The 25604-nt window shown below is 45.7% G+C and overlaps 1 protein-coding gene across 2 annotated transcripts; it reads right to left on the reverse strand.

Moving 5' to 3' along the window:
• Nucleotides 1–3838: 3838 nt before the first annotated feature.
• On the reverse strand, nucleotides 3839–23632 carry AK2 (adenylate kinase 2; the record flags this gene model as incomplete). 2 transcript variants are annotated; one of them, XM_084241540.1, is made up of 6 exons in its annotated part: nucleotides 3839–4060; nucleotides 5186–5258; nucleotides 10727–10821; nucleotides 10954–11064; nucleotides 12717–12842; nucleotides 23534–23632. In XM_084241540.1, 6 exons carry the CDS (start codon nucleotides 23630–23632, stop codon nucleotides 3839–3841), a joined length of 726 nt encoding a protein of 241 aa, XP_084097666.1. The 2 variants fall into 2 exon arrangements, with proteins under 2 accessions (XP_084097666.1, XP_084097667.1); XM_084241541.1 differs by lacking the exons at nucleotides 3839–4060; nucleotides 10727–10821 and having other exon boundaries at nucleotides 5187–5258.
• Between the last annotated feature and the right edge of the window lie 1972 nt (nucleotides 23633–25604).

The raw sequence follows: 25604 nt of genomic DNA on the forward strand, positions 1-25604 counted from the left end.
TCTTTTCAACCATACCATGTGGCCTCCCAGGCTGGTTTGACAAATACTTCCTGCAGTTTGTTGCATGATCAATAAAGGGAAGAAAATTTTCATTTTCAAAGAGTTCGGGGAATGAAGAGATCAGAGCGAGTAAGTCATGTGGACACCTGACAATGACTGCAGAGGTGGGGAAGTGAAGCCGAAGAGGGAGCTGGCTCAGGCAGCAGGAGTTAATAAGTCAGTGCCAACTCTGCCTCATGCCAGAACAAGAAAGCCTGAAGAAGAATGGTGGCGCTTCCAGCCTCCCTCGTCTGGTTTTGGGAATAGCAGTCATTTCTCAGAAACCTCACTGGCAAAGGCAACCCTTCCGAGCAGCATGAAAGCTTCAGCTTGGACAAATGATTTAAGTTTTTTTTTGCTGGGGAAGAAATGGATTTACAAAGATGCTACCAAGGGTGTTAAAGAGGCAGTTGGGATGGCAGCCAAAGATCTGGCTTGGGGATTAGAAGCACTGGCTTTCTAGGCTGTGGAGAACTATACACTCTACAACTGTCCAGTCCAGCAGGAAGTAGGTATTTCTCTGTGTATATTCAGATCCAACTAGCAGTTATTCAGTGTCTGTTGTGTGCCAGGCACCATGCAAAACCTTCCTGTAAACTTCATTTAATGCCAAAAAGTGTGACAGACAACATCACCGACCTTGTCACAGATAAGAATATGGGAGCAGAGTCAATGATTGGCTGGGATTTGTCACTCATTCCCTGACGTCCAAACACAGTGCTGTCTCCACTAGGCCAAGCTGTCTTGTCCTTGGGTTCGAGAAAAGGTTGCCTGCGAGCTCCAGGTCAAGAGGGTGCAGGCTTATCTTATGAGCACATACTTGGACCTCACCACCTTAAGGCTTTCAGTGACCACAAGAGTTTCTAAGCCAGATGCTAATTCAGTGTCATTTTTCTATTCCAGATCCTCTTTAAAAAAAAAAAAAAGAAAGAAAAACCACAATAGGGGATACAAACTTTTAACACACTTTATTGATTAGGGGCCAAACAAGGCAGCATTTGGTCCATTAAGAAAGGCACCTCATTGAAAATACATCACAGTGCTGTCAAGTGATCCCAGTCACAGGATTTGAGGATGGAAAGGACAATCTTTGGATGATATTGCTCAGGACACTTGCTTATTTAATAAAAAGGGTTCCTTCACACATCATGGGTAAAAGAAGGCAAGAGTATAGGATTGTGGCATATGCTGGCTAGCTTCTGAGAGCTCACCCAGGACAGGTAGACTGGTCAATCAGTGGTAAGTAGGGAAGGGAGTGAGACTAGGTTGGTCCCCCTTCCGTACAATTCCAGTAAACTTGATTTGCTGAGCCACTGCTCCCACAAACACACCCAAATCTCTTTCAAACTTTGCTCTCATGATGTGGGGAACCAGGGTCGTCAAACCCTCCCCATTCCAAGCTGCAGGATAGACAGGATAATACAGTTTGATTTCCTAGGCTGGTATCCCATGAGGTTCTGAGATAAAAGCTGAGGTCTTAGGGCATTAGCCTTAAGAATATTGTCACCAGTCCAGAGTAAATGAAAACTTGAGTCCTTAGAAGTAACACTGTATCTCCGTATTTCTACTTATACCCTCCAATCAGTTTTTTAAAAATTAATTTTCCCCTTAACTTACACTTCTTAAGATTCCTACCATGTGTAAGAGAAATGTCTTTACTACGACGCTGCTACTCTCCTAATACTCCTCTTGAGCCCCTCACCACTCTTCCCTCTCCCTCCTTACCCTGACCACCCCTCCCCTCTGCCCAGCACCTAAGAGCGGGGAACACGTCACGGGGTGATGAGCAGCGGTGCAGTCTCGCCTGGCCTTCTGTTACTAGGCTGAAATAGAGAGGAAACAAGAGAGAACAAAATGGGATTTTAAAAACCAAGTAAAAATCAGAGCGGGTCGGCACGCACGCCCCAGCAACCAAATGCATTAAACACTGGACATTTCTCTGCCAGGTGAAAGTTCCTCATGCCTGCCGAGGTTAAGGCTCTGGAATTATATGAAGCAAAAATCAAATCCTCACCAGCCCCTACAGGGCTTGTGGACCCCCTGCGCCCCCGCCCAAGTCTTCTAATTCTCACCAGCAGTCCAAGTATCACACGTATGCACGTGCACATGTGAGTGTACATGGATGGATGGCAACTATGTGAACAAGGATCACACACATTCAACTTGCAAATATTCAAGGACATCAACTTTGAGGCCAAGTGCTTACAACTGTCCTCAAATGGGAGACAACTCTAAGATTCACACAACCACCCTCGCCCACAGAAAGATCCCAGATCCCCGCAGACACAGCTGGTAGTTCTGGCTTCACTCTTTTGTTTGCCCATTCCCAGAAGTCATGTGCTTCCCAGAAATGCCCCAAGCCAGACTGGGTTTCCGTTAAGAATGGGTGGAGTTAGTTGACAGCCAGGGAACAAGGCAGAGCAGAGCCAGCAGACACTCATTCAAACCAGACAAAGAGAGAAGCAAGAACGCGACATACCCACACCCAGCTTCCAGGTGGACAGTAAACAAGCCTCTGGTAGTCCCATAAACAGTACGAGAGCTCAGGTCAGATGGTGACTGGGCACTTTAGAGTCCACTGCACTGAGTCAAGCAGATTATGTTGAAGCAGGAGGCGTTATTTACTGGACCTGTCACTGATTTTCTAATGGCTTTTCCAGAGGCCACTATGTCTGTGCTCCCTCATAGCAGTCTATCACTTCAGGTTTGCTGAGATCAGAAGGCACAGCACGGACCCCAGGAAACACTTAATAGTTGGGGAGCTGAAAGGAATGAAAGCTTGGGACTGCCACAGGTGATCTTATTTTGGGGTAACCTTTTCTTGGGGAAGTCTGTGGTCACCACCAACAGGAAGTGATGGGTAAAGGACTATATCTCAAAAGGAGAGGATTTGAGTTGAACAGGGAAACATCTGATTTGGGTTTTACACCCTGGAGAGACTGGGTTTCAATAAATTTTAATCAAAATAAATCCAAGAATAGATCATCTCCAGATCACAGTTTTGTTCATACTTGGAAACACAGGGCAAACACTGGAAATAAAAATGAACAGACCCACCCTGGTCTCTCTATGGGGAAGCAGATGCCCAGCCAGGATGTTCAGAAGATAGTCTGAATTCAAAGGGACCTTTCACCTTTAATTCTCGGCAACAATTCATTTTTAAATATAGGTCCTAAACAATCTCCGCTTCAAGCACCATGATGCAGATGGCAAAAATATTTTAAGTGGGTCTGGCTCATTTTATGCTGATACTCTCTTTTAATAATTTCCGGAATCTGTAATATAAGTGCCTTTTTCCTTCCACTTGGGGGGAAAAAAATTAATGCTCCCTGTCCACATACTGGCTCATGTGGCTTTTCATTATGGGTTATAAAGTGGAATTCTCAGCCAATAATCTGCTGTCTTGACTTCATGCCCTTGATGTGACCCTGGAGTTCTAATCAGCTGTTGGAGATGTAGTAAATACCATGGAACTGGGATGCCTCTCAGATACCTGAGTTCGCTTACTCTGGCCAAAAAACAAAATCAAGAGTATGGTTACAGAAGTAAACAACTGATAAAGCCACCTCGCCTGTAACTTAGAAAGTAGGAAGTGTAAACTTCTACACAAACACACATATACACAGATGAGATGAGAGGTGCACACACGCCAAAGATATATGAAGCAAGTGCTTTTTTAATCAATACATCAAATGATATTCTTGCTGGCCTGAGGAAGCATCCCTCTGCCTGCTCTGCACACCAACCCATGCCCTCAACAGGGATAGGATAAAGAAATTCCTTTTTGGATGGACCCACATTAGATAAACATAACTAGGTCTTTACATGTGGCTTTGGAGAAGGCTGCTAGGATGCTTGCAAACACGACATCAGGGGTCTGGGACGCATCGATGGTAGAGTGGATCCCCCGCTTGCTGTAGTACTGCACCAGTGGGGTGGTCTGAGTGTGGTAGGCCTCCAGGCGGATTTTCAAGGCCTTCTCGTTATCATCTGATCTGCGTATCAATGGTTCTCCGGTGATCTGAGAACAGAAGAGGGCAATGACAAGCCAGAACTATTAGCAAGATTTTCTTATTGATAACATGAAGATCTGAGATGCTTTCTGATCCCACATCACAAGGAAAGACACACTCTAGATCTTCTCTAACAAAAACTTTACACCCAGCAAGTTGGTCCCGGAAGCTAGTCCAAGGAAGTCAGGAAGCCTGAATAGTAACTGAGGAATGGGTGTTCTGAGAGGAGGATGGGCAATGTCTCTCATAGCTTCTGTTCAGCTGTTAAGCTTCTAAAATGAACATTTTTTGGATCAGATGTAATAAAGATGGAGGCCCGAGACCAGGAAAAAACACCAACATCAGAGATGCATTCGTAATTATAATCTTAGTTGCCAAAGTATTTAGTGTTTTTAGTAGGGTGCTGGCCACTAACGTTCTGGAAGTGACAAGCCAAGTAAGAGAAAACTGGGTGGTAGAATATCAACTTTGGGAAATGTGACTAAGCTGAGGTAGTTTTAGAACTTGTATGATTGTATGAACTGGTCTCAGATGACAAAGGTAAATTGAGAAAATTCCTACTGTCGCCTGCATATTCTAAAACAGACTATTATGGCAAATGTTACAGTGAGCATGTATGGGACTCTCCCTCCTAATTCTGTAAGCAACTGAAGACTGTCATGAGAACTTGGCAGTGTTAATCGAGCCAAAAGATTGTAAGTCTGTATGGCACAGCAGAGCAGTCACTGGAGACAGAAGACATTCTTCGGAGGCAGGACTGGTCAACAAACTTCTCTGTGGTACTATCCTCCCCACCTTGGCTCTAACTCTGGGTTTCCAAGCAGCCTTCTCCCGATTAGTTATTATTTGGATCACCACACTGCTGCTCTGGACAAAAGATAGAGCCTGGGTACTGGGAAGTAGCTGGCACTGTTACCTACCTCAAGGTTAGGCAATGTACCACCTGGAGAGACAGTGAATAGATGAGCCACAGCCCATATGATTTACTTGGTAGTGCTATTTCTCCAAATTAAGTTACTAATATAGAAATAAAGGGAAGACGGAAAAAAACAAAGGGGGCGTGGGAGGAGGGGAGAAGCAAAGAAGAAAGGGGAAGGAAAGAGAAGGAAATTTTCTGTTCTGAGTTTACATACGTCATCTTTCATGGGTTCCTTTGGGGGGTTGAACTCCTCGTGGTAGGAACGGCCACTCGTGGGGTGAATCAGCCTGAAAGGCAGCAAATGAACATGAGTCAGGTTGTCAGAAAGTATCCTGCATCCCTGGGGTCCCCAAGGTGACAAGCAGCTGGATGAGAAGCTGGATCTAAGGTGTCACCCAGCGGAGAACCCGGCATTAGGCATCCCTTGCTGAGACAAGAATGGGGCTTCCAGGAGAGCTTATGACAGAGTGAGCATGCTTTCTAATTTTACCCAGCATTGTGCGTTGGCCAAAGAGGCTGGTATGACTACTCGATTCAGAACTTAAGAGAAGGAACGCTGGTGCTGGTCTCACAGCCATCCATCCTACTCACCCGTGCACTCAACAGACATGTACTAAGTGCTTGGTGTGACTCAGGCCTTAGGCTGAATCCAAGGGTCATGAAGCCGTGAGTCAAGGCCCCTCCTCACAAGCAGCTTCATTTTGTGAAGCTTCACTTTGTGGGGGAGACAAATAATTAACTACAATAAATGTGACGGTCCTTTCAGACATTTATACAAGTACCACGGGGGACAGAAGAGAGAGACAGAGAAACTAGCTCTATCTAATATCCTAGTTTAGTTATGAAACTGGAAATCTGTTCTAAGAAAAATAACACCCTATGGATGCACACCCCACCTCAGGGCAGCACCCTGTTGTGGTCACGGAGATTAAAGCCCTGCTCCTGGAGGGGAATACTCCAGGCATCAGCAAGAATGACATATGAGGTAAGTCATGGAACAAAGAGTCCAAGAACTAGCTCTTATTTGGCATTATTGAATATGGAGCTGGTAGTAGCTCTGGCTGTGCTGTGTCCCCTTCGGCGATGTGCCTGTGCTCCTGACCGGGAGTGGCCAGAAGAAGCAGCCAAGCACGGCTCAGCAGCCAGGGTTTGCTAGCGCTCTTGTGGATTCCTACTCCTGTGCCAAATGTGGTTTGCTTACTTCACCGATGGCTGCGCTCCTTACAAAGGTTTGTTAGACTGGAGCTTCCCAACATTTTTCATCTCTTGGCAGACCGAGAAGTGATATTTGCACAGTCCTAGAGCTATTAGTTCCCCTGGGGTGCTACGGGCATCCCGGGCCTGCCTAGCAGCTCTGATGGCTAAGGGGATCACTCTCTCAGCACAACAGCTGGTAAAGTCCAAGTTAGACTAGCGAAGCTGTGCGTTTCTAAGACGTGATGCTGTGTTTTAACACTAGCACATTTTCCGGGAGCCAAGCATTCCAATGATAGCACAAGGGGGCCCACTGAGAGCACTGGGGACAAGGTGATGCTGTGTAAATAAGCTGTGCCAAGTGGGCCTCTGACTGCAGTCATGTAACATGAGGTCGGGTCCTCGTTGAGGACTGGAGACTTGCAAACATTGGGACCACCAGGGAAAGGGAGAGTATAAGCTGAATAGCTTTCCCCCTAGGAAGGGCTGGGAGTGAGATGTGGCCCTACTTCCGGAGAGCAGGGCACAGAGCAGCCAGGTAGTGGCAATCACACCTCTCCTCTCCACCTGTCTCTCTCACTCACTCCCAGAGTCCCTCGGTCCTTCATTTACACCTTCGGACATACACTTCCCTGCTCCTTTCCCACTCACAAAGACCATTTGAAAAGGAATGTAAGACTCATTTGTTAAAAGGCTATGAAACAAAATTCAATCTTTATGTTCCCAAAATGGGGTGGGCCCCACTGAACCTGGCCTGGAGGTGGATGATGTGGAGGGAACAGGGCTGGGATTTTATTGTCACTGCTACCCTGACTGTGACACTTCAGACACCTGTTTTCTCATCCACAAGATGGGGCTGTAAGGAAACATTAGGCTAATGGTGCCAGTCGGTTACCTGGCAGGATAATTAGAGTGCCGGAGAACCTACAATGAATAGGCTACCAAAAACCCACCCACCGAACATGCTCAGGAAATAGCAGATGACCCCTAAAAGTATTAGAAGAGAGGGCAAAGCTAATCCATGAGATATTTATAGAGGGGTCCTTATGTCAGATCTAAATAAAATCCATATTAAACTGATCAGTTTCTGTCTTTTTTTCTTCCTAGAATCAGCATAGTGGACTAGAAGCAGAAAGCAGCTGCCACCGGGCTGCAGTGAACCTGTAAAAATATTGTCCTCAGTGTGACCTGCCATGGTTCCTCCTCTGAGAAGGTGGGGTCACACTAAGCCACTCACTTCCACACCGAATTGCTGAGTCTTCCCTTTCCCTTCTTCAGCAATCCTACAGTTTTTCAGAATTGCTACTCCCCACCAACCCAGCCTAGTGAGAGTCTCCTTACTTCACATGCAGATCACAATCAGGCTCCCAGAGGGGTCCAGGTTTGTTTCTCTTCTTCCCCAATTCAGCCTTAACACCATTCTTAGAATGCTGTTTTTGCCACATCTACTGGATCAAGAACATCCTATGACTTCTGATTCTTTGCCATGTCTACCCGCTTCCTTAGCAGACCTTGCTCAGACAAACTCCCACCTTCCCTTCCTGACAGCCCTATTCTACCCCCACCTCTACAGACCATTCCTCCAACTCTGGACAGACATGTCTGCCACTAGCTCCAGCTAGAGCCCCTCCCCAGCCCACTCACTACTGCTTCTACTTTCTTCCGGGAAAGTCTCACTGAAATAGTCTATCCAGGAAGGTCAGATGTGATACTACACCTCTCCTAGGTAGCCTTCCCTAGGTTTTCTTCTTGAACTCCCTATTGCTCTAGGCAGCCCAGGTTTCTGGTATGGCTTACAGACACTCTAGGGTCAGAGGTGGATACCACTATGAGGTACCTTTTATAGCCTCTGCTGGTCCCCACCCCAGAGTCTAGTTCTGTGCTGCACACAAAGCAGGCCCTCAGGAAGCTGCATGATTGGATGAAAGGCACCCAATGTCACCTAGTTCTGTCAATATCTGTTTGTCCACCAGGGACTTCAGTGCTGGTGATGCCCCCTCTTGTTAACCCTACCATTTCTTGGTAGGGTTATACCAACTTTGTCTACTCTGCCTAGAAGGGATGCAAAGAAACAAAAGTCCCTGCATTGAAGGGGCTCTGGAACAGCTAGAAGTGTGAAACCTGGGCAACTGAAAAGAAGGATAGTTCCGATATAGACTTCAGAAAACATCTCTAACATTCACTCTATTGTCTGTTTACACATCTGCTTGTCTCCTGAAAGATACAGACTGCAGATGCATGGGGAAAAAAGTTTAATCTCATTAGGTAATCAAAGTAATAAAATTTGAAATATGGTAACATTTCTTTCCTAATTAAATAAAAAAGTTATGTACTGTGATAGTTATAGCATCAGTTTAACAATGGACAACTGAAAGAAACATACATTTATAATGATAAGGGAACAATTGAGCAAATGATGGTTCATTTACTGTGGAATATGATGCAGCAATTAAAAACAATGGCTCTGGAGGTCAATGTGAGAAACCGAAAGCTCTGAGAGCAGGTACACGACAAGAATGTCCACTCTCACCACTGCTGTTCAGCTAAATATTGGAAGACCCAGCTAGAGCAAGGGAAATTATAAGAAGAATCCAAACTGGAAAAGAAGAAAACTACCATTGTTTGCAGATGACATCCTAATATACGTAGAAAATCCTATTGACTCCACTAGAAAACTATTAGGAACAACAAGCATAAAGTGGGAGGGACAAAACAACATACAAGTTTGTCGCATTCCCACATGTAAACAGTGAACTAGATGAGAAAGAAGCCACATAGATAATCACGTTTATAGCAGCATCAGGAAGTATCAGTACCTAGGAATAAACACACCTGATAAAGGAGGTGACGGACTTATTTAATGAAAACTACACAGAATTGTTAAAAGAAAAGGAAAATGGAAAGATAGTCTATGCTCATGGGATGGAAGAATTAACATTGTTAAAAATGTCTATCTTGGCCTCCCTGGTGGCCTTGGGGTTAAGTCTCAGGGCTACCACCAAGCAGGCCCACAGCGGCAGCCTGAGTTCCAGCCCCAGCTGGCCAGGGAGCCACCTACATGGCACAGCATACCTCTCCTGTCTCGTGCTCGCTGCTCCCCTCAGCAGTGTATTTCAGTGGATCTGCCTGCTCTGTTCCCCACTCTGTCTCTGGTGAATCCTCTCACCGCCCCCCCTCCCCGCACCTCTGGCCTACACCCCAGGTCTTGTATGCATAAATAAACAAATCTTCAAAAAACCTAGACACCACTGAAAAGAAGAAAATATTTGCACATCATATATCTGATGAGAAGCTAATATCCAAGGCCTACAAAGAACTCATAAAACTCAACAAAAAGAAAACAGAGCACCCAATCAAAAATGGGCAGAAGAGCTAAGTAGACACTTTTCCATAGAAGACATACAATGGCCAAAAGTACATGAAACAACATTCAGCATCATTTATCACCAGGGAAATGCAAATCAAAACTACAATGAGATACCATCCCATTCTACTGAGAATGACCACATCAAAAAAACCCAGACAGAACAAATGTTGGTGAAGGGTGTTGAAAAACGAGCCCTCATATGCACTGTTGGTGGGAATGTCGACTTGTGCAGCCCCTAAGGAAAAGTGAGGGGTTCCTCAAAATATTATACATAGATCTACCATATGACCCAGCAACTCCACTCCAGGTATCTACCCGAAGAATACAAAATCACTAATTTGAAGGGATATATGCACTCCTATGTTTACTGCAGCACTATTTACAACAGCCAAGTTATGGAAACCACCTAAATGCTCAATGACAGAGCGGAGATTGAGGTGAGGTATACATACACAATGGAATACTACTCAACTATAAAAAAATGAACTCTTGCTATTTGTGACAACATGGATGGAAGTGGTAGGAATTATGCTATGTGAAATAAGACAGAAGGAAAAAGACAAATATCAGATTATTTCCCTTATACGTGGAATACAGAGAAACAAAACAAGAACTGACAAAACGAAACCAAAACAAACCCTAGAAATACCACGCAGAATTGAGGCTACTAGAGGGGGAGGATGAGTAGGGGTGGGAATAAAGTGGGGAAGGGGCCCAATAATCTAGGTTAAAGGACTATGGGTGCTTTGATGGTGGGGATGATGTAGGAACCCATTCCCCTAAATCAAATATAGCGTTAATGTTACCTCAATTAAAAAAAAAAAAGAGGGGGGATAGATGGAAATCTAAGAAAGAAAAAAAGATAATGTTGAGATAAAACTAGTCAATAGACATAAAACTAATGTTCTGCTGGGGAAGAGAAGAAATACCTTTCTTGCCTTTCTTTCACATAAACATTGTAATTTGTCCAGGGGAAAAAATAACAAACTTGCCTAGTGTCAGAGTTCAAAGGGACTTGCTCCTGCTTCCTGATCCCTATCCCATGTCACTCCTTCAGAGAGTGTCACCAAATAAGATCAATCCCTATTGAAATGGCACTGAGACTCCCAGCTGAGGTTAGGCAAGCGTGGTTTCCTCTGAGCTGACAAAGCTTGCAGGAAGTGGGAAAAGATGGGAACTCCAGGGGACAAATACCTTCCTGTGATTCTTCGGATCAGCAGAGAGTCTGGGATGCTGAATTCAATCACAGAATCAAGCTTCTCTTTCCTCTTCTCCATGAGGCTGTCAAGCTGTAAAAGAGTGTGTGGCTCACCTGAGTAAGCTACCAGAGGTTGATCAGACCCATTTTCCTCAAAGGAATTAGGATGTAAAGAGCCAGCATTTGCTTTCATGCAATAGTGATAGAAAATCAAGCCACCTACCATTTCTGCCTGCCTCACAGTCCGAGGGAAGCCATCTAGAAGAAAACCATTTTTGCATGGAGGGGTCTCCAAATTCTTCTCAATGAGCTCCACTACCATTTCATCACTCACCTAGACGTCAAGGGAAAAACAGCCTTGGTTTAGTCTATGAACTCGGGGACATTAGTCTAACTCCAGGGTCACAAGTTTGTGTTGACACAACCTGCTTATTAAACAGCATGCCTTTCTGACTCCACAGAAGCAAAAATCAGAGCAAATGTAGAATGGTTCTACTTGAAAGATTCAGCGTCACAATTATTTCTGTGGTTGTTCTATATACATTGTCTTCTCTTGAGATTCTTCTGCATCTAGGTAAGGGAAGAGGATTCCCCCACCAGGAGTGCTCCATGTAATAGGTCCTGAAGTCCTCTCCTACCAGTAGAGAACAGTACTCCTACCAGTAGGTAACAGTTTATAGCAGTTAACTGTTCTCAAAGCAGAAGAAAAGTGAGGTCATATGGTGGAAAGAAAACTGAACGAAGGCTCTAGGAGAGATGGGGGCTGACCAGATGCAGAAAGGCACCAATGTTTCCTGTTTCATGATTTTGTTTAAGCTAACAGTAAAGTGGCCCATGATATCCCAGATGTGAAGCAAGAGAAAAGTTCACTGAACTGGCGAGTTGGGTCAGTCTGAGGAGCCAGCTCAACACAGTCTTTCTAAATATGCCAATGAGGCTCCTTCCAGCTTTCGAAAACTGGTTTTCCTACAGGGCCTACATAGAAAGAAAAGTTTCCTGCTAATATTATGGTGAAGGCTGTCCATCTGGGTAGCTAATGCTCTTATCTCCCGGGACCAGCTGTGAACTTGGGGACAAAGTATAAATTCTGCGACCAAGTGAAGGTTGGAGATAAGCAATCTCATTGCCACATCCCAATTTTTTCTCAGTACAGGATCTTCTGCCAAGACCCAAAGTCCAAAATAGCTGGCTTTCTATCTTGACTCAGGGCCGGACTAACATGAGGGGAACGCTGGAAGTAAAGGGGCAGCTGTACAGGTGGGCGGGGGTACTATTTGATAGAGACACAGAATCTCAAAGCCTAATGGGAGACAATTCAGGGGTAGAGGCTAAGCCCAGCACCTTCCTCAAGCAAACACTAGAGGGACAAGCACAAAATGACCACTGAAGGTAATTTCCTGAGGCACAGTCTCAGGATAACTCAGTTACAATTAAACTCTGGCACTTATCAAAGCTTTGCCAGATAATATTGTATTTATCCAATTGGACCAACTAGTCTAAAACCAGAAAATGCTATTATATCCCCAAATGGAAAGGATTTACTTTTATCAACTGTCAAGTAACTTGTCTGTGAGAGACACAGAACACAGTTACAAAAGTGGGTTAACACATTCGGTTGCTTCCTGAGTGCTCTCTTGAATATATCCCTGAGTTCCAGCTTACACACAGCTATTTCAATTTTAGCCCTGAAAACTGGGCATATTACAAAATGCATCAGCAAAACAGAACATCAAGAATACTGTGGGTAAAGTAAGTGCCACGAATTCAGAATGAACTGAATAACTTGTGCTAAACTGCACAGGGCTGTGCAATAGAACTTTCTATGATGATGTAAATGTTCTGGCTAGCAAACATCTGAAATGTTGTGAGACCGAGGAATCAAATTTCAAATTAAATTTAATTTTAATAGCTACATGCAACAGATGGCTGCCATGTTAGTGCAGATATAGACTGAGGAATGTTCACATTCACTGTGCCCACACCTACCAGTTTCCCGGCGTCCATGGTTGCCTTCAGCTTTTTTCCCAGTTCTGAGCCAGAAGCGACCATGGCCCTCAGCATGTCCCCAGTAGCCAAATGGCACACACAGAAATTTTTGGCCAATTTGGGTGCCTGTGAATAAGAAAACAAAACCAAGATTCAGTCAACATTGTAGGTTCTGGGGCCTCCCTGGTGGCACAGGCAGTTGAGTGCAGCGCTGTGAAGCTGTCCACAGCCTCTGCAGTGCAGGTTCAATCCTGGCCTGCCTGGGAGATACCCACATGGTGAGGCAGACCTCTCCTGTCTTGCCCGCTGTGTAGTTCAGTCAGTCTGCCAGTTCTGTTCCCTGCTCTGTCTCTGGTGAATCCTCTCACCCTCCTGCACATCTGGCCTGTACCCCAGTTCTTGTGTGCATGAATAAACACATCTTTAAAAAAATAAATAAAATTTCCTAAAAAACGAAAAACAAAAACTTTGTAGGTTCTGGAGTCAGGCTACCTGAGGATGGGGGGAAATGATGAAAGTACCTTTTATTCTAATGTAAAATTGTTATAAGGTTGTAATAAGAATCACATGAGATAATACACAGAAAGCACTAAAAACAGTATACCTATCATATAGAAAGCTGTCTGTCATATTACCTATTGTCACTACTCTTACTAGACACTTTAGTGACACATAAACCTCAGTTTCCCCATTATAAACAGGAAGAATAAAAAATTTCACATGGTTGCTGTGAAATTTATTTATTTTAAAAAGGATTTATTGGCAGGTTATCAGATTGAGATTTATTTTATTCATTGATGCATACAAGAGCTGGGGTGCAGGCCAGAGGTACCAGGAGGTGAGAGGATTCACCAGACAGAGTGGGGAACAGAACAGGCAGAATGACTGAAATACACTGCTGAGGGGAGCAGTGGGCGAGACAGCAGAGATCCGCTGCACCATGTGGGTCAGCACCCTGTCTGGGGCTTGAATTCCTGCTGCGGATTGCTTCATAACGCCGAAGCCCCAGTGCCACCAGGGAGGCCCTGCTGTGAAATTTAGATGAGATTATGTTTATAAAACATTGAGCACAATGCCCAGCACAGAATATGCTGAATGATTATTGCCAAAGTTCTTACATGACTATGACTGTAAGTGCTGCAGCTGCTAGGCCTGGAGGCAGCGAGGGGAAGATGAAGACCACAGTGGCCATATACCCAGAGAAGGGTGCTTTCTGCCAACCTTTCTCTTTGAACTGTTATAATTAATTTGGGTAAAAAACTTATACAAGGGAAAAGGCTGACCAAAACCCCACAGAGAAGAGCAGTTAGCATAGAACCTAAACACTGTTTTATTACATCCCTGTTTGACTGGATTCGACTGCCACATGAAAGAACACTCACAGGGAAGACTCACATGGCGGAAACCAATTCCTCATTCCCTGCTGGTTGCATGGAGACTCGGGGGCTGCAAAGGGTATGGACTTTGGAGTGATCCAGATTTGCACATGAATCTGGTTAAGGCATTCAACAGCTGTGTGACCTTAGGGTAGTGCTTAACTTCTCCAGAACCTCAGTTTCTTTCTTTTTTTTTTTTTTAAAAGATTTATTTATTTATTTATACAAGCACTGGGTACAGTCAGAAGCGCGGGAGGGTGAGAGAATTCACCAGAGCCAGAGCGGGGAGCAGAGCAGGCAGAAGGACCGAAGTACACTGCTGAGGGGAGCAGTGGGCGGCAGGAGAGGTCTGCGCGCCATGTGGGACCCTCCTCTGGTGGCCGGGGAGCAGCCGGGGATCGAACCGGCGCTGCAGAGGCTGCAGGCAGCTTCGCAACCCAGCGCTCAACCGCTGCGCCATCTGGGAGGCCCCCAGAACCTCAGTTTCTACATCAATCAAATGGGGATAATGTTTCATCATAGAGCTTTTATGAGGATTAATGAAATGGGTCTAAAATATTAGGTACAGGGCCTCCCCAGTGGCGCAGCGGTTGAGCGCTGGGTTGCGAAACTGCGCGCGGCCTCTGCGGCGCCGGTTCGATCCCCGGCTGCTCCCCGGCCACTGGAGGAGGGTCCCACAAGGCGCGCAGACCTCTCCTGCCGCCCGCTGCTCCCCTCAGCAGTGTATTTCGGTCCTTCTGCCTGCTCTGCTCCCCGCTCTGGCTCTGGTGAATTCTCTCACCCTACCGCACTTCTGACTGTACCCAGTGCATGTATAAACAAAACAAACAAACAAACCAGCAAAACAATAAATAAAGCATGCCTCTATAAAAAAAAAAAAAATATTAGGTACAGAGTAAGCATCCATAAATAAAAGACCTTCCACTTTCTTTTTTGTAGCACTCTTTACCTGCCTACCACAGAAGCAGGTTGACAAAGTAACTATTATACTCCCCTCACACTTCAAGCTTATGCTTTAGGGATACTGCAAAAATGCAGGTTCTGATTCCATAGGGCAGGGCCTGAGCACCTACATTTTTTTTAAAGATTTATTTATTTATTTATACAAGTACTGGGTACAGTCAGAGGCGCGGGAGGGAGAGAGAATTCACCAGAGCCAGAGCAGAGAGTAGAACAGGCAGAGTGACAAAGAACACTGCTGAGGGGAGCAGTGGGTGGCAGGAGAGGTCTGCGCGCCATGTGGGACCCTCGCCTGGTGGCTGGGGATTGAGCCTGCACTGCAGAGGCTGCGGGCAGCTTCGCAACCCAGTGCTCAACCGCTGTGCCACCGGGGAGGCCCGAGCACCTACATTTTTAATGAGCTTCTAGGCCTGGCTGTGCTGCTGACCCTCAACCACACTCTGTTACTGCCAGGGTCCTGAGCCTCTGATGTCTCACTAGCCAAGGACTGTTTGCTGAGCCCAAGAAATAGGCCCATCACCTCCATAAGTACAGGGGTCAGGAGTAGGGTAGTGTAAACTTTTGGGGGGCATGGGTGGGACTGGCTAAAACCAGTAGAGAGGCAGCACAGTAAATTTAGTGCTTTTAAAGGGCAGTGTATTATTACAATCATCTGGGTACTTACTAAAAACACAAAGCCAGGCCTACTAACAGGCTGTCATTCTGCAAAGCCTTAAGACAGTGGTGTGAGATCGGGTTTCATAATGGTATACATTTGGGTTGGAAACCAGATCAACAGTTTCCTCATTGTGTCCTCTGAACAAGATATGTGGCCTACTCTTCATCCCTAGAGTACAGATAACAATGTCTACTTCACAGTTTCTGGGGATTGGATAAGATAATGTATGTAAAGGCATTCAGCACAGTGCCTGGGGTTTAGAGGAATAAGGGGAATTATCAGTTGTTGAGATTTGATTGAATCTTAAACCCAGTTTTCTCACTGTGGAATCATCTTTTTTATTTTTTTTTAAAGATTTATTTGTTTATTTATTTATACAAGCACTGGGTACAGTCAGAAGCGCGGGAGGGTGAGAGAATTCACCAGAGCCAGAGTGGGTAGCAGAGCAGGCAGACTGAAGAACACTGCTGAGGGGAGCAGCGGGCGGCAGGAGAGGTCTGCACGCCATGTGGGACCCTCCTCCAGTGGCCGGGGAGCAGCTGGGGATCGAACCGGTGCTGCAGAGGCTGCGGGCAGCTTCACAACCCAGCACTCAACCGCTGCGCCACCGGGGAGGCCCGTGGAATCAATCATCTTTCTGCCTCCAGTTTTTCCTCTTTCACCTCCAATGATCCTGCATATGCAGTTGGATCATCCAAAATACTGGGCCAAACTAACCTTAACCCCCAACACACATATTAAGAAGTCTTTGATGCCTCCTTAGTGCAACAGGGGAGAAGTCCAAATACCTTAACCTGTACTCCATGCCCTCCACCATCAACTTCCTACACCTCCCAAGCTCTCTGAATTCACCTCCTGAAGCCCCCTATTTGTAAGCTCTACACCACTGCAGGCAAGCTGCTCAGGGTATTTCCCAAATACACGAGCCTCTCCTGGTCCCTGGGTCCCGTCGCATCCATGCAGGAATCCCTTTTCTCCCCGTACTGGTCTAAGCTACCCTTCTTCTTCTTCTTTTTAAAAGATTTATTTATTTATGCATACAAGAGCTGGGGTACAGGCCAGAGATGTGGGGGTGAGAGGATTCACCAGAGACAGAGTGGGGAGCAGAACAGGCAGATTGATGGAAGTACACTGCTGAGGGGAGTAGAGGCGAGACAGGAGAGGTCTGCTGCGCCATGTGGGTTGCTCCATGGCCGGTAGAGGATTGAACTCGTGCTGCCAGAGGCTTCGGATTGCTTCATAGTGCGATGCCCATCCCCTTGCGCCATCAGGGAGACCCTAAGCTACCCTTCTATTAGTCAAAGTTTGAGCACCTCGCTCCCACCAAAAACCTCCCCAACGATTCCTTCTCTTCTGAGGAGTTATCAGTATCAGCTAAGTTGGAGTGTTTGCAACCTCCTCAGCAGTTTTTTCATGCATTGTTTTATGGTATTTAGTATGCTTAACACAAAACAAATCCATGCGGTAGGAACCACTTTTACCTGCATTTTACAAATGAAGTTTAGATGCTAAGGTGCCCAAGATCACATAGCTAGTGATCAACAGCAGAGCGAGCGACTGACCCCACACTGTCAAGTGCCAGTTCTTATCCACGATACTACAAGGCCTTACTAAAAAACAAAAACAACCCACAGAACCTTAGTGCTGTCTGTGAGGAAGGTATAGAGCTCTGTGTGTGTATGTCTGAGACTGGAAGAGAGCACAAGGAGGACTTCACAGCATGGCAAGGTTGTTTCTTGATATGTATAAGCCACACCAGTGTATTCATACTGTGAAAAATCCATCAAGTTACCTGCTTATGATATTTGTACCTTTCTCTATGTACATTATACTTCAATTAAAAAATTTTTAAGGGCCTCCCTGGTGACGCAAGGGGTTAAGCACTGCACTATGAAGCAATCTGCAGCCTCTGCAGCACCAGTTTGATCCCCGGTTGGCCAGGGAGAAACCCACAGGGCACAGCAGACCTCTCCTGTCTCGCCCGCTACTCCCCTCAGCAATGCATTTTGGTCAGTCTGCCTAGGTTCTGCTCCCCACTCTGCCTCTGGTGAATCCTCTCACTCCCCTGCATCTCTGGCCTGTACCCCAGTGCTTGTATGCATGAATAGACAAATCTTTTTTTTTCTTTTTTAAAGATTTATTTATTTATTTATACAAGCACTGGGTATAGTCAGAAGCGCGGGAGGGTGAGAGAATTCACCAGAGCCAGAGTGGGGAACAGAACAGGCAGACTGACGAAATACAGTGCTGAGGGGAGCAGAGGGCGGCAGGAGAGGTCTACGCGCCATGTGGGACCCTCGTCAGTGTCTGCGGATCGAACCAGTGCTGCAGAGGCTGTGGGCAGCTTTACAGCCCAGCGCTCAACCGCTGCGCCACCAGGGGAGGCCTTGAATAGATAAATCTTAAAAAAAAAAAATTTAAATTTAAAAAGTACTACCTGTGTTTGAATTTCAGCTCTGCCTCTTAATTTACCATATAATCTTGCTGACCAGTGACTGAAACTATTTCCTCATCTGTAAATTGGGAATATTTTTAATGACCATCACTGGGTAGGTAAGAGGAAGAATGGAAGATGCTAAACAAATTACAATTTTTGTTTTAATCCTGAACTATCCTGGCATTTGTCAGCCACTCCTCTCGACACTCCACGTGGCACTCTATACCAGTAGGTACTGTTGGATGCCTGCATCTCTACCTCTGCAACTAGGTTCATAAGATGGTGATGTGCTCAAGAACAGTTATGAGACCAAGTCCCACCTTTGCTACTTACTCTATGTAGTTCTTGGGCAACATATAGCCTCTGGGCCTAGTTTATCAGTAAAAAGGTATGGACAACAAGAGAACCTGCCTCCCAGTGTTGCAGGATTAAATCAGATGATCATGTAAAGTCTTTAGCTTGGGATCTGTCACATAATGGAGTAAAGGGTGATGGTATTACAAAATTACACCTTTCTTGAGGGCAGGAGTGGCTCTCTGTCTAGCACTGAAGTTATCCAATAAAAGATGCACGATGTAGGAGGAAAATCTAACTCAGGGCAGCATGCAGATAGTAGCAGGAAGAGCAGGAGCTCTGGAGTCATAAAGGTGCAAGACCCACCTATTACGTGCTATGTGACCTAGAGAACAAGCCCTTTGGACGCCAGTTTCTCTAAATGTGAGAGGAGGACTAGAGCATGGGTCTGAGAGTTGTTGCGTCACCCCAATGACACAACCGTCAGAGCTAGACTTGAGAGATATTGGCTGAATGTCCTCAAAAAACTGGTATAAGCTGGACACGTGGAATTAACTATGAGCTGAGACTGGTAGAGAAAATAGGGAATACATCCTGGTTGTAGCCACAGTACAGGGATATCCAATGCCAAAATGGAGACAGGGAAATAAGTTTAATTAAAAAAAGCAAACAAACAAACATCCCCCCGTCTTAGATTATTTTAAAACATTATGTTAATATAAAAGCTGTCAGTTTACATACATTAAGCCATTTTAGTTAAAAATGAGAAATTTTAAAATGAAAGATTATTTCAGTTATGCCAACACAATATATATAAAATAACTAAGCTATGCAGGTGTAAAAAGAAGTACTAGTGGGAAGAAAAACATTACTGAGTAGGCACTGGGCACTACCCCCAGGTTAGGGATTTTATTTTATTTTATTTATTTTTTTTATAGAGGCATGTTTTATCTATTTATTTATTTATTTTATTTGTTTGTTTTGTTTATACAAGCACTGGGTACAGTCAGAAGCGCGGGAGGGTGAGAGAATTCACCAGAGCCAGAGCGGGGAGCAGAGCAGGCAGAAGGACTGAAGTACACTGCTGAGGGGAGCAGCGGGCAGCAGGAGAGGTCTGCGCGCCATGTGGAACCCTCCTCCGGTGGCCGGGGAGCAGCCGGGGATCGAACCGGTGCCACAGAGGCCGCGGGCAGCTTCGCAACCCAGCGCTCAACCGCTGCGCCACCAGGGAGGCCCAGGTTAGGGAGTTTATATCAGTGACTGCAAACATCTACCAAGGGGATAAGCAGGCAATGCAAATAAATGAAATGGGTCAAATGTAAGCAATAGGCAGTGAAGAGGTGCGCACTGGAAAGGGGAGAGCACGCACAGGCCCCAGAGCTGCACGGCCACCCAGGACTGAGGCCTGGAGCTACCAGATCCCATTTCTCAAGAGAAACGGAGTGCTGGATTTTTAAGTGAAATTTCACAACTGAAAATGCTGTGTGGTCAACTTATTATATGGAAGGCTGACACATATGAGCATCCACCTTATCCTGCCTTTTCTATACAAATAACATACCAAATAACAGACAAGAAACTTCTCTTTATAGGAATATTTCAGCTAATAAATGAAAAAGAAATGACATCATTAGATCACCACCATTTTGCCACTTATAGTGGCAAATTCCTGGGCCCAGGCACTGAATACCACAGACAAGTAGACATGATGTGCCTCCTAATGAACAGCCCAGTACCACCTGAGATGTAGTCCAGCCCCAAACCTGAACTCAGATCTGAGTGTATGATCAAATTACCAATTTACAGAAAACAGAGAGGAAAGAGGAAGACATTAAGTGCACTGGGGGATATGATTAAAAAAAATTCCCAGAATGAGATATACTCCCAGAACAAGCGCTTAGTTTCTTCCACCAAGCTAAACCAAACACTGCAATTAACAAAAAAAGAAGGGGGACACATAAATGAAACTGATCACATTTGTGAGACAAATGGAAATGTTAAATTAACACTGACTATTATTAAACATTGATAATTTTTAGGGGACATTGTGCCTATTCACTAAAAAGAATTGATCTTTCAGAGATAATACATTGCCATATTTCCAAATGTAATGTTATAATTTCTGGGAGTTGTTTTATTTTTATTTCTTTTATTTTTTTTCCTACGATTTTTTAATTTATGCATACAAGAGGTGGGGTACAGGCCAGAGATGTGGGGGTGAGAGGACCCACCAGAGACAGAGTGGGGAACAGAACAGGCAGATTGACAGAAGTACGCTGCTGAGGGGAGGAGTGGGTGAGTCAGGAGAGGTCTGCTGCGCCATGTGGGTTGTTCCCTGGCAGGCCGGGGATTGAACTCGCGCTGCAGAGGCTGTGGATTGCTTCATAGTACGATACTTAACCCCTTGCGCCACCAAGGAGGCCCCATCTGGGCGTTGTTTTAAAGTCATTTGTGAAGGAAGAATGGATGGGAAGGAGTGGCTGCCAGTCATCTGTTGGGACAGAATAATGGGTACACAGGTCTCATCCTATCATTGATCTTCTTTCGTGGATTCAAAACTCTTCATAGGGGCCTCCCTGGTGGTGCAAGAGGTGAAGACGCAGCACTAAGAAGCTATCCATAGCCACTGTAGCAAGAGTTCGATCTCCAGCCAGGGAGATGACCCACATGGTGCAGCAGACCTCTCCTGTCTTACCCGCTGCTCCCCTCAGCAGTGTGTTTCAGTACATCTGCCTGTTCTGCTCCTCAATGTCTCTGATGAATCTTTTCACCCCCATACCTCTGGCCTGTACCCCAGTTCTTGTATGCATACATAAATATATCTTACAAAAAAACAACTCTTGGGCCTCCCTGGTGGCGCAGGCGGTTGAGCGCAGCGCTGTGAAGCCCTCCTCTGCCTCTGCAGTGCCAGTTCGATCCCCGCCGGCCTCAGAGCAACCCATATGGAGAGCAGACCTCTCCTGTCTCACCCGCTGCTCCCCTCAGCAGTGCATTTCATTAGTCTGCCTGTTCTGTTCCCCTGCTCTGTCTCTGGTGAATCCTCTCACTCTCTTGCACATCTGGACTGTACCCCGGTTCTTGTATAAATAAAATAAAACAAAACAAAACGAACTCTTCATAATGAAAAGTCAGAATGTGTGGGCAGGTTAATGCTGTAGGCTGCCACTCTGATTTATGAACTTTTTTTTTTTTTTAAACTCCATAAAACTACAACCTCCAGTATTCCTACTGCACCAATTATGGAAAGAGAGGGATGGAGGTTAAATGGCTTATGTAAATATTAGTCTTTCCTCAAGTTTCAGCTCTAATCATCTCTCTTTTGCTATTATAAAGCTTTTTTGACCAACTCCCATTATTGCCCATAATATTAATTTTCTTTCTGAAATATTGAAAAGTATGAAAATTTCATACTAAAATACATCTGGGGGAAGGGAGATGTTTTACTAAGGCAAGGAAGCCAATAATTACTACTGTGTGCTAGGTTGTCACCTATGTATTAATAGGTGCTTTATAGCTGTATATAACATAATCTCTCCATATCCTTTGAACTTTTGAGCTATGTGGGCAAGGACTTTATGAGTCTTGTTCACTGCTCTATGTCCATTGTTTGGTGTTCATGAAATGTCAAATGAATAAGGTAGGTATTATCCCCATTTTTCAGATGAGAACACTGAGGCTTAAAAGTTACACAGCTTGTTAAACTATAAATACCTTGTCTCAGCACTGGAATGGGTTGTTCATTTCACAACCACAGAAACTGTTAACTTCAGTATCAACTTAAAAAAAAAAAATCTATGTATTTGAGATACTATGTTTATAGTCGATGGCTCACAGCAAAAATCTGAGGATGGCAGTAGGAAAGAGGTGACTTCAGCCTTACTGAGGACAATGGAATTAGGTAGTTACTTCAAGGATGAATCACCTCAGGTTCTACAGAGAAAAGGGAGTGTGGTCTCTTGGCCTAGTGCCCACAGGCAAAAAAGCAAAGTCACAGAAATGAACTGACTCTCTCAGCCCTCCCTCCCTCCTCATTACCCACACTCATCTGTACCATTCATCCATTTCCAGTAACCCCATCAAAGGTCCAGTCATATGGTGGGTGCTCAAGAGTGAGACAAAACAGTCTGTTTGCTAAGACTTCTCAATTTTTGCCAGTGCTAGGATGAGGAAGGTGGGCACAGAGCAGTCCACAGACCTTTATTCACTTGGGAGCTCAGACTAGCAGGGAATTCCCTCATCAGGACCTAACAACAAGCAAGAGACCTGAGGGAGAGGGTGTAGGGGGTTGCTGCCAGACCCCAGGCGGTAGAAGGACACGGATAAACTAACATATGGGCTTCGAAATCCTGAACATCCCAACTGTGGTCTATGAGCCCATTATGTCCCATACACTAAGTGAGGCCCTGCAGTCTGCTAAGGACAGAAGGTAACTTCAGGCTCAATCACCTGGAGCCCCATAGTTGTTGAGGTACCAGGCTCCACATGGCCCATCTCGACCTCTCTGGGCCTCTCTTTTCATATCTGTAAATTGAGGTACCCTCTTTCATGCCCCCTCCAACTTAACTGGCTCACTCAGGCATACCTCTCTCCTCTTAGCAGTGCTCCTGCCCAGCACATGCCAGCTCCCACTCTGCCCACGTGCCGGAGATGCTCCTCTACTCTCAGTCATTAGTCACTATAAGAAACATCCCCCTACTTCGAGCGCCTGGAACGTAACCCTCATTTTGGACAATTCAAATCGCAGGGAATTCGCAGGTCCCTGCCTCCACTCGGGCTGCGATCTAGATGCTTCAGCTCAGGCCTCTACCCCTGAAGCCCTCTGCGCCTCTAACCCCTTCAGGGGTCTAATCGGTCCTCAGATTCCCTAACGCGACACCTTAAGATGGATCCCTCACGAATTCTAATCCAAACCCCGACTCCCCCGACCATTTTGACCCTCCCCAAACGCTTGACCAGAACCCCAGGCTTTGGTCCGGGCTCCCCCAAGCCCGAGGCCCCAGTCCGCGCCCCACTCCGGGGCGATCGGGACCTTTGGCCGCCCTGACCTTGGAGCTCCACGGGTTCTGCCGTCAAGTCCAGCCCTGCAGCTCACCTGGGTGCCCTTGCCGGCCCCTGGCGGGCCCAGGAGCACCGCCCGGATGCCTTTAGGACACTCTGCCGTCGGTTCGGGCGCGGGCGCGCTGGGAGCCATGGCCGCGGGTTCTCTCACTGCCCAGCCCGCCAGCACACCTCGCAGGTCCGCGCTTCCAGGCCCCGCGCCACGCACGCCACGCACGCCCCACTCGGCGCTCACACTGGCCCGTCGCCACGTCCATCAGTCCGCTCCGCCCGCCCCGAAGCGCGATGGACAGTTCCACTTACCAACCATCGGGTGACGCTGGGGAAGTCTGCTTTTGATTGGATAGAATAGGCGTGTGGGTAAGGAAGGGGCGGGCCTTTGCGGTCGAGGGGGTTGGGCTGGCGGCGGGTGTGCTGAGGGGGCGGGGAAAGGTGAAGCGAGGCGAGAGGCTGGGCCGGGAGTTCTGGTTGGGTTTTGACAGCACCTCTGGTGAAGTTCGCTGGAATTGCCCGTGGGAGTATAAATCAGTAAAATCCCTCTTAGAAAATGTCTTAGGTTAGCAATATTTGTCACATGTCCTCTGGTCCAGGAATTCAGAGGACTTGCTTGTCAAGTGTAAAGCTTTGTGAAACAAAGATATTAATTGTAGCACCTATCAACAGCCTCAAAGCCCAAAACAAACCAATGGAAGGCAGTTTCTTAAATATTCAACCATGAAAGATTGGCTAAATAAAATGCAACAAATCTGTAGCCTGGAAATCCACACCCTCTCCCCACCCCACCCCCATGTAGAAGATATTTAATCACATGGGGGAAATGCTCACCGAACAGGATACAGAATTACAGTTGCAACGGAATCCCAATTTTGTTTGATGGTTACCAGTGATGATCTCTGCGAAGTGTGATCACAGGAACTTCTCCCTTTCTTTGTTTGCTGATATTTTCAAAAAATTCTATAATGAATTCTATGCAAATATTTTTATAATAAGAAAACAACCTTTTTAAGCTAGGAAAGGCAGTTTATTCTCAAAGGAAATCACCCTTCTTTGAACAGGAAAATAATTTCTACAGATTTTTTGGTTAGTGAAAGTTTCACCCACATCCCCTATGAAGCAACCCCTGAGGGCTTGGCAGGCCTAGCTTCAAAGCCCTTTGGGACCTTTAACCCAGAATGTGATTATGAAACAATTATGTTTCCCCACCAGCAACTCATTTCTACATCCTAGTAATGAATTTGCTTTTCCTTGACTTGGTCCCTTATAGTTTACCACACAAATGAAGTTAACATAACTCATCTCCACACTGAACTTCTACAAGGTTTCTGCTTATTGGATCCCCCCAATAGCCTTGAAGGAGGGAAGAATTATTATGTCCATTTTTCAGGACACAGTGATCCAGGGCTTGCTGATATGTAGTGACCAGTCCAAAATCTCCACCTTTACAGATTCACAATTAATGGTGATGGTGGATGACCAGGTGGTTTCCCCTAAAGCACAAGGTTCTTGGGTGGTTGGGATTGTCTATGCAGCCAAAATTTACTTCAGTCCAAGAAAATCAGAGATCATTGAGGTTTGCTGTATCCAGAGCACCCAGGGACATAGGAGCAAACTTCCCTCTATTACCAGTCACTGCAGTGACTCTGACAAGGTAGGACACCCCCCCAACTCCAACCTCCCAGCACAAAAACAACAAAGACTACACATAAATACACAGGAGGTAAGGTTTACTCATTCAATTTTTAAAAGCTGTCCTAGGCTTTGAGGCCTGCTAATGACCATAAAAGAGATACTGACAGCCCAGGGAAGAAAGAATTACCTGATTCATTTATTCAATTAAGTATTAATTTTAACAGTAACTGCTATCATCTCCCAGTTGCTGGGTATAGTACGCCAGTACTGTGCTAAGCACTTTACATTTAATTCTCACAACAAGCTATATATAAGGTAGCTACTTTATTATGTGCATTTTTTAAAAAGAGAAAACTTCAAAGCACAGGTAAATTAAGTAGCTTGCTCAAGATCACACCACTAGCCTGTGGCTGAGTAAAGGTTTGAGTTCAGGTCTGGGCCCAGAGCAGCCTGGTGACAAAGACAGGCAGGTTCTG

This window comes from Talpa europaea (genome assembly GCF_964194135.1).
Source record: "Talpa europaea genome assembly, chromosome: 9".
Classification (NCBI taxonomy): Eukaryota; Metazoa; Chordata; class Mammalia; order Eulipotyphla; family Talpidae; genus Talpa; species Talpa europaea.